General features: G+C 31.9%; 2 protein-coding genes across 3 annotated transcripts in view; one reads left to right on the top strand and one right to left on the bottom strand.

Moving 5' to 3' along the window:
* LOC18097640 (beta-glucosidase 12) overlaps window positions 1–13,881 on the bottom strand; it is an 83,397-nt gene that overhangs the window by 64,210 nt on the left and 5,306 nt on the right. The window lies entirely within an intron of this gene.
* On the top strand, window positions 6,690–8,769 carry LOC7468396 (sugar carrier protein C). Its single transcript, XM_002305943.4, has 3 exons — window positions 6,690–7,182; window positions 7,317–7,952; window positions 8,071–8,769. Exons 1-3 carry the CDS (start codon window positions 6,730–6,732, stop codon window positions 8,524–8,526), a joined length of 1,545 nt encoding a protein of 514 aa, XP_002305979.3. The 5' UTR covers window positions 6,690–6,729; the 3' UTR covers window positions 8,527–8,769.

The following is a 13,881-nucleotide window of genomic DNA, read 5'->3' as shown; positions in this document are numbered from 1 at the left end:
TATACTTGAATACATTACTATCAAAACTACTTGAACACTCCTTTTAACAAGAACTAACTTCTTGAAACGGATTTCAACAACTCTTAACATACAAATATTTATCAATGCTATCAAATTAATAAAATGTTTTGAAGTTGTTTCCTACTTATTTGCATGATATTATTTTATTTGCATCCACCAATTTTTTATCCAAGTAAAAAATATATTTGTGTAGGAAACAAGGGAAGTTTTGGCAAAAACATCTACTCAACACAAGAATATAAATGTTTATGTATACAGAACCAACTAAGAAACCCCATGATCCTTTAAATTTCTTTTATACACTTTAAGAACCAAACATACTAATATAATCAAAATCATCAAGCTTCATATACAATAATTTATATTTAAAAACAAACATGTTAATTTAATAAATAACTCAAAACATTCCTTTAGAAATTTTTAAAAACTAATATAACATAGTAGAATAAAAAATGTGTGAAGAAAACAAGTCCGCGATAACAAAAAGATAAAAACAAAGTTTTATGATCTTTTGTTTTTACCTATGTAATAACAGAGATGTCATATTATTTCTTTTATTTAGAAAAAAAACTATATAAATATCCTAAAATTATCGCATTTGTTTAATTCTTTTTGGCGAAGGTGATAATTATTGATTGCAGATTATTAATTATTGCTTGGATAAGTTTATAAGTATTTGGGTTAGAATGTAATCAAACAAATTATTAATTAATAATCATACTTATGCTCATATCATGAATATATTTAGAAAGCGATTGAGTGGATAAAAAAAAATATTACAAAAAACTTAAAGGGCTTGAGCTTTCATTCAAACTCAAGACACAATAATATTGTGGATTGTAATAAAAAAAATTTTCTCAAGTTTTATTTTCATTTTATTCTTGTTAAATTGGTGTTTTAGGATCGCACTTGATGGTTTGTTTTAGTTAGGTTTATATAGGGTTCTTGCGGTGTCAAAGAAAAAATCTGACACTCCGTTGATGCTTGATATCATAACCCAATTTTAAAGTAAAAATTATGTTGAAAGTCAATTGAGTAAAAATTAGAAGAATTAATTAAGTTTGAGGACATAATTAAACTTCTAATGGGTTTTGTGGATTTAATCAAGGACTCAATTGAAGAGAAATCAAGTTTAGAGGCTTAATTCATATCAATTCGCAAGGATTGGAAGATTAGGAACACATTTGAAGCTTTAAAAGACTAATTTGGTGTAATCAAGGGCTTAATTGATAGAAATTTAAAATATAAAGTTCAATTAAGGATCACATAGAAGAAATATGGAACAATGACAACTTTGTAAAAAGCGCTGAAATTTAAGGGTTCAATTGAAGAAAGCTAAGGGTGAAATTGCAAAGAATCTAAAAAACTAAGGCTGATTGGGACTCCGTTGCAAAGTTTTATTTCAGGGACCAAATAAAAAAGGACTATAATTTCACTATTCATTATCTTACGAAGAAACTTAAAGTTTTTAAGCTTTGATTGAAGCTTAAGACATAATAATATTGTGGATTGTAATAATGCTTTGTTTTTTTTTTTTGCTCAAGTTTTATTTTCATTTTATTCCTTTTAAACTGGGTTGTTTTAGGATCGAACTTGATGGGTTTTTTTATTATTTTTATAGGGTTCTTTCGGTGTCGTGGAAAAAATTTGAGTTGATGCTTGATTTGGAAAAATAAAAGTTGATTTTTTTGATAAATGATGAACTAAATTGATTTTTTTTTTATAATTTGAAACAGATGTTCATACCTTTATTTTGACAAATCATGAACTTAATAAAAGATAGTGGGGACACCGGATCTGAGACACGTCACACATATGTATGATCATTAATGATGGAGGACTGCTCAACCATTGTTCATTGTTTGAGAGATTGGGCTCTAATTTATGTTTTTGGGTTCAAATTATTTGGACTTTTAGTTGAGTTTTTTATTAGATTTAATAGTATTTTATTTTGAACTTCAATTTAGTTTTAGTCCTTCATCCAAATAGTTGGTTGTTTTAGGGTTTTTTTTTTTAATGTAGTTAGATTATGATGATTTGATAAAAGTTATAGACTTTTTATTTTTCAACCTCCAATCTTTTCAAAATTTTCTAGGTATGATTGGGAAGTATCTAAGTTTTTTATATGCCACGAGAGTCTTTCCTCTGCCAGTTCTGGGTTTATAATGGGAATGTCCACATGTCATACACTCGATCAGCTCAGCATTTTCAAGGTAGTATAACATGCAGAAGTTAGGGCACATGTCAATTTTCTGGTATCCTAAACCGAGGGGTTTCTCTTTCAGCCTGTTCCCTTCAGATAAAATGCTTCTCGCTCATTCGATAATCTTATCATAACCGGCCTCACTCAACCCGTGATCTGACTTGATGATGAACACCTGTGTTATGGCCGATAATTTACTGTGGTTCGTGCAGCCATCCCATAATGGTTCTTTAGAATCTTTCAACAGATCAAAAAACCTTGCTGCATCTACATTAGGTTCTTCTTCTACGATTGAACATTCACTGACATTACCTTTACTCATTCTCATTGCATTCATAACCATATTCCTGTAAGGATTACTATTCTCATTTCCAACTTCATGCATGTTGCTAGCACTAGAAGTTGACCCAACCACTATTTCTACCATGCTCTCATTAGGAACAAATAGTTCTCCGTGTGCATACCAACACAGGTAATCCTCCATGAACCCTTTGGTTAGAAGATGCATCGTTGCAACATCTTGATGCAGAAACTTTAAATTTTTACACTTCCTGCATGGACACCTAATACCGCCGTTAGTAAAATTCCTCGGGATAGATGTTGTATAATTAATAAAACTATGAACCCCGTTACAATAATCCATCCTCCGCAATCCTTGGGGTGAGTCCCGATACATCCATGAATGATCATCCATGACTTATCTCGAACCTCTATAAAATTATGACGACAACATGTATTAATTAACTACGTTACGTAAATAAACATAACAAAAATATTGGTTTTCCCCGACATTATCCAACAAACTAAAAAAACACTTATGTTAAATATTCATTATCAATTATCAACTATCAACGTCCATACAAATTTATACATATATAAATTTACAGAAATCACAACTTCGCAATAGAATTCATAACAATTAAAATAGACCCGTTAAACAAGCAATTATTTATTTCATCACAACACATCTAATTCGGTGTAATTCAAACAAAGTTTCAACAATTTACAAATAAATATAATTTGACAAAATCTAAAACAAACTATAACAACTACAAAATTATACATTCATACTACAAGTTTCTTTGACAAATAACAATCAAACAAGTACATACGTTAACAAAATACATATACTAAAAAAACAATAAAAATCACATTTAAATGTTAAAACTATATAAAAGGATAAATTTACTTAAAAAAATGATAAAATCCACAAGAATGGATGTTGTGACTACGTACAAAAGTATAAGAAACTTGAGTGCTTCTGTTTAGAAGAGGGGGGAGTTGGGATGGGTGGTTGGCTGCAGTTTAGGAGGGGAGAGGTGGGATGGGGAAGAAGAAGCAGAAACAGAGGAAGAGAGTGTTGGCAGAGTGGGTATATAATGACTTTTACTGATGGAATCACCGATAGACACGTTCTGTCGGTATACTTGTCAGTGATTCCGCCGGTGAAAGTGCCACGTCACTATACGGCTATCCCGGTTTGAATCCCTCAGCAATTCTGTTGGTAAAATCGTCTGAAAAAATCCATGTCATCACACCGCTGCAACTTTCCAAAAACACTGCATAGTTCATCGGCGATACAGTCGGTATATACCGACAAATTTGGAGACAAAATTATATCCGTCAGCAAAAATTCCTAATGGAATATTTCCATCGGTATTTCCGTTGGTTTTCGCTGATTTTCTGGTAGTGATATTATGAGTTTCAAGTATTCTGACAGCCATCAGTTGAATATTATTGCCCTTGTGTTATACTGCTGCTGAAGTCGTCAATCTAGCTTCTATTGTTAAGGATGTGTTTCTGTAGAGAGATGAAACAAAAGAGAACAAGAAGCAAGACAAATAAAGCGCACATGACACAAGAATTTACATGTTTCGGCAATTTATCCTATGTACGTAGAGTTGTAGAGATTTCACTATTACCTTGAGATTGCTACAATAATAATTTTGTCAAGCAACACATACCACCACCCCTAATCCTAGTGAGAATATAAATATTTATAGAAATTTATTTTAATTATACATATTATAGGTGAATGAGAAATTAATCTAGAAAAATCTTTGGTTTTTCTTTTAAAGAACCCTTGATTTTTCTAGATTTAATTCTTGATTTATGGTGGCTAATTAAATGTTGATAATAGTGGGAATTAATTCTTCAACCTTTTAGCTTCCAAAACTCACTATAAAAGAGGGGTGAAGGAAGAGCTTTTAACTTGAATTTTTTAGATTTTACGCACTCCTCATCTCATTTTTAGTGTTTTTTTTATGCTTTAATTTTCCTCTAAAATCTAGAGCTTAGGTTCATCTTGTTGAGATATATTTGAGTTATATAATCTTTGGTTCAAAGCCTTTTCTAGAAGCAGATCTAAACCAAGGTGATGTTGTTGGAATCTTGAGAGAAATATTGCAAACATTCTAGTTGTACAAATGAGGAACAATAATGCAATACCCTGTAATTTAATACAATTTTAAGGAACTTTAAGCCTTAACGTAAGAAGAAAGGTATTTTTTTTTTTAGAATATAACATCAGGATAGTTTCTATTCACCATCTAATAATTCTATCAATGGATACAATAATACACAATTTATCTTTACACATTAATAAGGTTTCCATGCATACATACATACATACATGTATATGTATATATAAATTATTCTATAAGTATTCATTTAAAATACAAGAGTCCCTCCCCAATGGAAGGTTAGATTGCCCAATGACACTTAAGAGGTATTGAGGCTTTCAATGGAAAAAATATTTGAAACACACACAGAACTATAAAAATCATTATAAGCATTTACATCAATGTAATTGCTAAGGATTACTAACAATACAAACAAAAACCCATTTCTTTAAATTTTTTTGTGAACTTCTCAAACTTGTGTCAATTCTCAGACTTGGTATATTCTCCTTAACTAAAGTTGAATTATCTTTTCATCATTATACACATCAATCTATCATAGTCACCTTGTAGTGAGTTATACATTTACAATCTAGCTTAGCTCCAGTCAATATGATGTATTGTTTCATCTTATTAATTTATCGGATTCATTTTAACGTTTCCATATTGTGTTCCCCTACACCTTATATTCATTTTGCATCTCGTTCACCTCACGAGCACACTTAATTTGTTATAATATCTATCATGTGATTCTCTCTCTCTCTTCTCTCTCTCTCTCTCTCTCTATCTCTAGTAATTCTAATCCCAACATCTATTATACCCATTATGGCTATCCATATAAATCGTCAAACTAGTTATGTTTTCCGGTCCAATTTTGGCTTATAAATTATATTCAACTTACATATTTCTTGTGCCAATTATGGCACATTTCAATGTTTCTTTTAGATTTTCAGTAAAATCTCCCCTTATCATGAAACCTACCATCATTTTCACAATATTCATATCAGTTTCATCTTTAAATAATATGAATACCATACATACATCAATTAATCAATCTATTTAATTCAACAACCTAATCTCATTCGGCCACCATCATGAAGGCCAAATTACATTATCCATCACTCATATTGCCGACTAATTATACAATTCTTCATTTACTTTCTCACATCATTCTATATAGTAACCAACTTACTTGTTGTTGAATACCGCGTATCTAGAATACAAAAATTTTAACCCTGGTAATTCATTTTCTTTAGATTTTAAATATTATAACAAATTGTTTTTGTGCATCTTCAATGTTTAATCCAAGCCCTCTATGATCTCGTACATTAGGTAGAACAATTGGTAGTTATTGTCGTACATCGTTTCATCACTGCTATTAGCATTTTATTACAATGTTATAATTACCACTAAATTTTTCTCATGTAATCAACAACACAAAACATCAATACAACATATTTACATTATTAGTCATAATTTCTTTGACATCCTCCATGTGCATAGTACACGATTGTTAAATTGTATCAATTACAATTCATCAAATAATTTAAAATACATCACATCTATACCGTTGAATTCCTCAATTGTACAACACCTACTATGATCAATGAACTTCTATTCTTACTTTCCAAATGATACGGTCTTCTATCCTTCACAAGGATGAATCTTCATCAATTTTATTTTTTATTTCTTCAATAATCCATAACATAAACACAATTTACTGTGATGCTTGTTTAAGACCATACAATGCTTTCTGCAACTTGCAAACACCCTTCCCCCCTATCCGTCTCTTGATCCCTCCTCGTTGTACCCAGGATCCGTTCACTATTTATTTTATTCGTTCAATCTTTTTCACATGATCGTGAATAGAATATTCGTAAGTTAAGGTTTTATTGCAAACATGGGCGGTTGTTCAAAGCCAAAACCGGACTGGATTAGATAATCCAAATCCTAATCGAAAAAGAGATCGTTTAATTCCTTGTAATGTAATGGTAGATTCTAACCACTATAAATACAAGGTAATAGCTACGACCTTCTCAACATTCATTATCACTAGCACAATATTCGTTTCTCGCTTTTGCTTACTGCTTACTTTGCTCTCAAATAATGGGTGCTGGTGGTTTTGTTGCCGGTGATGTTAAAAACTATCCCGGAAAGGTCACTCGGCATGTGGTAAATGCTTGTGTGCTAGGAGCCATGGGAGGATTAATTTTCGGATACGACCTTGGTATCTCGGGTGGTGTGACGTCTATGGCTCCCTTTTTGAATAAATTTTTCCCAGATGTTTATCGTAAGGAAGCATTAGATACATCCACTAATCAATATTGCAAGTTTAACGATATGGGGCTAACCTTGTTCACATCTTCATTATACCTGGCTGCATTAATTGCATCTTTTGGAGCTTCTTATATCACAAGGACGTGGGGTCGGAAAAGAACAATGCTCCTTGGTGGCATCATATTTTTCATCGGAGCTGCTCTCAATGCCGGTGCTGTGGACCTCTCAATGCTCATCGCCGGTCGCATTCTCTTAGGTGTTGGAGTTGGTTTTTCAACTCAGGTAATTAGCCCTTCTATCTATAATAAAAAAAAGATCAATGCTCTTTGGTGGCATCATGTTTTTCATCGGAGCTCTATATATCATGCATTCTATATGCTAAATTAATTGTAAATTTTTGTTTTGATATCGATCAGTCTGTGCCGCTCTATGTCTCCGAGATGGCTCCACAAAAACATCGTGGTGCTTTCAACATTGTGTTCCAACTAGCAATCACTATTGGCATTTTCATAGCTAATCTTGTCAATTACTTGACACCTAAGATTGCTGGAAACCAAGCATGGCGTTACAGCTTAGGCGGAGCGACCATTCCTGCAGCCCTCATCTGTCTTTCAGCACTTAAACTGGATGACACTCCAAACTCGTTGTTAGAGCAAGGGAAAGCTGAAAAAGCTCGAGAAATACATAGAAAGATACGTGGCCTTAATGACAAGGAAATTGAGGCTGAGTTTCAAGATTTAGTCACGGCCAGTGAGGCAGCCAAGCAAGTGGAGCATCCCTGGACTAGAATCCTTAAGAGACAGTATCGGCCGCAACTGACCATGGCTGTTGCTATTCCATTTTTCCAACAACTTACTGGGATGAATGTGGTCATGTTCTATGCTCCTGTTCTCCTCCAAAGTATTGGTTTTGAAAATAATGCTTCCCTCTTATCCACAGTTATCACTGGCGCTGTTAACATTCTTGCCACCGGTGTTTCAATCTATGGCAGTGATAAGTCTGGAAGAAGATCTCTGTTTCTTTCAGGTGGAGCTGTAATGTTTGTATTTCAGGTAATTAAGAATTATCTGTAGCCTGGAGATAAAATTGTTCGCTTGTAGTTTGGTTTACATATACTACTACTACTACTACTAATTTGATATCTTATGTAAATTAATGTTACACGTGCAGGTTGCGCTAGCAGTTTTAATCGGATCCAAGTTTGGAACATCTGGAGATGTGATTGAATTGCCAAAGTGGTATGCCGGTATAGTTGTAGCGTGTATCTGCATATTTGTTTCTGCCTTTGCGTGGTCATGGGGGCCATTGGGATGGCTAGTTCCAAGTGAAATATTTCCGCTAGAAATTCGATCAGCCGGGCAAAGCATCACCGTGGCAGTCAACATGTTATTCACTTTCTTCATAGCTCAGCTTTTCCTCGCAATGCTTTGCCACTTTAAATTTGGTTTGTTCATCTTCTTTGCAATCTTTGTGGCAATCATGAGTACCTTCATCTTTTTCTTTTTGCCTGAGACGATGAACATCCCCATTGAAGAGATGTCTAGAGTGTGGAAGCAACATTGGTATTGGAGGAGGTTCATGCTTGATGAAGATGATGATCGCCGAGCTTCGGATCTCATGGTCTAGGAATATCGTCTTTTAATTAGCTTCTTTTCTGGATTTTCTTTCTATTAGTTTTTTTCTATTTAATTAAACATTAGCTGCAATATGGACTTCTCAAGAAAATGTTGGAGGAGATTAAAGTTTAAACCTTAATTTTATTAGAAGTTGCAAAGCGGTCTTATGAAGAATGCAGGTGGTTTTTTTACAAGAATATAAATCTGATGCTAATTAGGCTATTTTGGAATTATTCTTTCACGCGGAGCTGAGCAAGGGAGAAAAATTCTGGTGGAGTCTGAAATTCTGAGTATGGATAGTAGACAATAAAAGACAACTAAAAGAACATTAATAAAGAGGATAGTTGTATAGATTACTAGACGCTGTAAGTGAGATGATGATCAATTTTCTATGTTACATAATTGTTATTCAATATATTATGGGTTTCAAGTATTCTGACAGCCATCAGTTGAATATTATTGCCCTTGTGTTGTACTGCTGCTGAAGTCGTCAATCTAGCTTCTCTTGTTAAGGACGTGTTTCCGTAGAGAGATGAAACAAAAGAGAACAAGAAGGAAGAAAAAGAAAGCGCACATGACACAAGAATTTACATGTTTCGGCAATTTATCCTATGTACGTAGAGTTGTAGAGATTTCACTATTACCTTGAGACTGCTACAATAATAATTTTGTCAAGCAACACACACACACCACCACCCCTAATCCTAGTGAGAATATAAATATTTATAGAAATTTATTTTAATTATATATATTATAGGTGAATGAGAAATTAATCTAGAAAAAATTTTGGTTTTTCTTTTAAAGAACACTTGATTTTTCTAGATTTAATTCTTGATTTATGGTGGCTAATTAAATGTTGATAATAGTAGGAATTAATTCTTCAACCTTTTAGGTTCCAAAACTCACTATAAAAGAGGGGTGAAGGAAGAGCTTTTAACTTGAATTTTTTAGATTTTACGCATTCCTCATCTCATTTTTAGTGTTTTTTTTATGCTTTAATTTTCCTCTAAAATCTAGAGCTTAGGTTCATCTTGTTGAGAGATATTTGAGTTATATAATCTTTGGTTCAAAGACCTTTTCTAGAAGCAGATCTAAACCAAGGTAGTGTTGTTGGAATCTTGAGAGAATCATTGCAAATATCCTAGTTGTACAAATAAGGAACAATAATGCAATACCCTGTAATTTAATACAATCATAAGAAACTTTAAGCCTTAACTTAAGAAAAAAGGCATTTTTTTTTAGAATATAACATTAGGATAGTTTCTATTCACCATCTAATAATTCTATCAATCAATACAATAATACACAATTTATCTTTACACATTAATAAGGTTTCCATGCATGCATACATACATACATACATATGTATATATAAATTATTCTAGAAGTATTCATTTAAAATACAAGAGTCCCTCCCCAATGGAAGGTTAGATTGCCCAATGACACTTAAGAGGTATTGAGGCTTTCAATGGAAAAAATATTTAAAACACACACATAACCATAAAAATCATAATAAGCATTTTCATCAATGTAATTGCTAAAGATTACTAACAATACAAACAAAAACCCATTTCTTTAAATTGTTTTGTGAACTTCTCAAACTTGTATCAATTCTCAGACTTGGTATATTCTCCTTAACTAAAGTTGAATTATCTTTTCATCATTATACACATCAATCTATCATAGTCACCTTGTAGTGAGTTATACATTTACAATCTAGCTTAGCTTCGCTCAATATGATGCATTTGTTTCATCTTATTAATTTATCGGATTCATTTTAATGTTTCCATATTGTGTTCCCCTACACCTCATATTCATTTTGCGTCTCGTTTCACCTCACGTCACGAGCACATTTAATTTGTTATAATATCTATCATGTGATTTCTCTCTCTCTCTCTCTCTCTCTCTCTATTTCTATGTCAATTCTAATCCCAACATCTATTATACCCATTATGGCTCATCCATATAAATCGTCAAACTAGTTATGTTTCCGGTCCATTTTTGGCTTATAAATATATTCAACTTACATATTTCTTGTGCCAATTTTGGCACATTTTAATGTTTCTTTTAGATTTTCAGTAAAATCTCCCCTTATCATGGAACCTACCATCATTTTCACAATATTCATATCAGTTTCATCTTTAAATAATATGAATACAATACATACATCAATTAATCAATCTATTTAATTCAACAACCTAATCTCATTTAGCCACCATCATTAAGGCCAAATTACATTATCCATCACTCATATGGCTGACTAATTATACAATTATTCATTTACTTTCTCACATCATTCTAAATAGTAACCAACTTACTTGTTGTTGAATACCGCGTATCTAGAATACAAAAATTTTAACCCTAGTAATTCATTTTCTTTAGATTTTAAATATTATAACAAATTGTATATGTGCGTCTTCAATGTTTGATCCAAGCACTCTATGATCTTGTACACTAGGTAGAACAATTGGTAGTTATTGTCGTACGTCGTTTCATCACTACTATTAGCATTTTATTACACTATCATAATTACTACTAAATTTTTATCATGTCATCAACAACACAAAACCTCAATACAACATATTTACATTATTAGTCATAATTTCTTTGACATCCTCCATGTGCATAGTACACGATTGTTAAATTGTATCAATTACAATTCATCAAATAATATAAAATACATCACATCCATACCATTGAATTCCTCAATTGTACAACACCTATTATAATCAATGAACTTCTATTCTTACTTTCCAAATGATACGGTCTTTGTCTCTATCATTCACAAGGATTAAATCTTCATCATTTTAATTTTTTATTTCTTCAATAATCCATAACATAAACACGATTTACTACTTTTGTTTAACATTTACGTTTCATCCAACATTCCATTTATAGTTCAACAAATCAGTCATCCCGATAATATTAACACCACACACGTCAATTTAACTTAAATTACATATCCCGGTCATTAGAAAAAGTGATGTCACTAGCCCATTATCGGGTAACTAATTCCTCTGCCCATTACCAGTAATTGAGTCCACCGCCCAATACCGGGCACTGGGTCCACCATCCATTACCGGGCACTAGCTCGATCTATTATCGGGTAACTAGTTTCACAACCCATTATCGGGCACTAGTCCTATTACTAGGTAACTAGTTCCACAACTCTTTACTAGACACTAGTCACATTACCGGGTAACTAGTTCATCCGTTCATTACTGGGCACTAGTCCCATTACCAGGTAACTAGTCATGTAACGGTTTCAAGCACCTACATGTGTTACCGTTATAAGGGTCGATTAATAAAATCATAAACTAGTATTTCAACACATCTTTTTATAATTCCACCATTACAGTCGATTTTATATTATATCCAATTTCTTGCCTTATAGGCGCTAGTTCTCATGATCAATAGATAATTCACATCACATATAGATATAAATCCAACTAACATTATAAAAATAGTTTAATAGTTTACAAGCTAGGTAAGGGAGATGACCTTTACCTTAAGCTTCTACTATACAAGCTCCTCAGAAGTTGGGTCCCCTTTCGAATGCTTCTCTTACGTTCCTATATAACATCCTAAATCAATATTCAAATCTTTTCAATTTATTCATAATATTCATAAATTCACAAAATCAAATACTTCCGTAAATAATTTCCATGGATGTATTTTATTTTCTTGCTTGTCATTTACATTAGAATTTATTTACACTAACATTAAATGTCCAATTAACTCAATACTTCATCGATGATTTTCAATGTCCAAAAGACATGACTTTTCGTTACTGATTTTTTTTTTGACGTCCAGAGACATGAATTCTCGTCACCGATTTTCTAATGTCCCAACACATTTAATCTATCACCAAACAATGTAATTTTAACTACAAATTTGTAAACACTTTAATTGGATTACGCTATTATACTAAGACAATGAACTTATTGAACAATTTTATAAATTTATTAATCTTTTTTCTTATAATTAGTCTTTTTATACACTACCAGAAAATCGATAAATACAAATGAAAATACCGAGGGAATATTTTCGTTGGTAAATTGCCGACGGAAAGATTTCCTCAGTATTTACTGAGGGAATTACAGTGCGAAAAAAATAATTAAAACAAAGAAAAAAAATGATGACGTGCCATTTTTACCAACGAAATTACCGACAGAATGATTAAACTCTCGTCGATAATTCCGTCGGTAAAATCGTTGGTAAATTGTCAACACTATTCATCATGTTAATTACAAAGGGAATCACCGACGGAACATTCCGTCGGTATTTTGCAAAGAGCTCTAGAACTATTCACTTTCCAATTGCACTGTTAATTACTGTTCTTTATAGACAAAATCACCAATAGATTGAAAAGTTTTCGGTGTTATTTGGCGGTTTCCTGAAAAATTTAAATTAAATATTACAGACAGAATCACCAATGGATTGAAAAGTCGTCGGTGATATTTAGCGGTTTCTGAAAAGTTTTGATTACATTCAAAATTTAAATTAAATATTACAGATATAATCACCGATGAAATGATTAAAAATATTGATATTTAATTATCCGTCGGTAAAACGCCCTAATAAAAAGTCTAGAATCCCTAATTTCACAACAGACCCATCTCATTTCTTCTTCTTCTTCTTCTTCTTCTTCTTCTCTTCTCTCCTCAACTCTTTTTCTTCTCCTCTATGCTCAGGTTTGTCTTCTTCTCCTTTCTTATGTTTCTTCTCATTTGTTTTTAATTAGTATACTTTACGAATTTGTTTTTTTTTTCTCTTCTTAGCTTCACTTGCAAATACATTAAGGTAAAAACAAATTTCTTCTTTTTTCATGTTTTTTTCACTATATTTGTTTTTTATTTTATTTTTAATTGTTTTTGTTCTTAATAATTGTATGAATGTTGTTGTAGGATTTTTTTTTTTCATATGAGATCAATTTTTAGTTGATTTATTTATAAGATTTTTTAAAAAATTTCGTATGAATTTTTTTAGTTGAATTTATTTTTTCTTGTTATATATTTGTTGCAAAAATTTTTGAGTTGGTTTTCTTCTTTTTTCCAAGCATTTTGAGTATTATAAAGTGTTGATTAATATTAATTTAATTATTTTATAGTTTTGTAAAATATATATTTTTTAAAATATTTTTAAATAATAACCGACGGAATTACATACGGTTTGTTTCTGAGGGAATTACTAACGGAATGAAATATTTTTTTTCTTGCTTTTTCCGTCAGTAAATCCATCGGTAATAATATTTTTTTATTACCGACGGACAAAAAATTACCGGTGAAAGATTCACCGACAGAGACTTTCTGTTGGTGATTTCTTTACCAACGGAATGGTAGTGCAAATACCGACAGAAAATTCC

This window comes from Populus trichocarpa, chromosome 4 (assembly GCF_000002775.5).
Source record: "Populus trichocarpa isolate Nisqually-1 chromosome 4, P.trichocarpa_v4.1, whole genome shotgun sequence".
Taxonomy (NCBI): Eukaryota; Viridiplantae; Streptophyta; class Magnoliopsida; order Malpighiales; family Salicaceae; genus Populus; species Populus trichocarpa.
This window is presented reverse-complemented; position numbering and strand designations above follow the sequence as displayed.

What these genes read in the sequence shown, in the direction of transcription:
- LOC7468396 (XM_002305943.4), top strand. Translation starts at nt 6,730, where the DNA reads ATGGGTGCTGGTGGTTTTGTTGCCGGTGATGTTAAAAACTATCCCGGA. An exon ending in GAGTTGGTTTTTCAACTCAG is followed by an intron (nt 7,183 to 7,316) that starts GTAATTAGCCCT and finishes GATATCGATCAG; the next exon opens with TCTGTGCCGCTCTATGTCTC. An exon ending in CTGTAATGTTTGTATTTCAG is followed by an intron (nt 7,953 to 8,070) that starts GTAATTAAGAAT and finishes TTACACGTGCAG; the next exon opens with GTTGCGCTAGCAGTTTTAAT.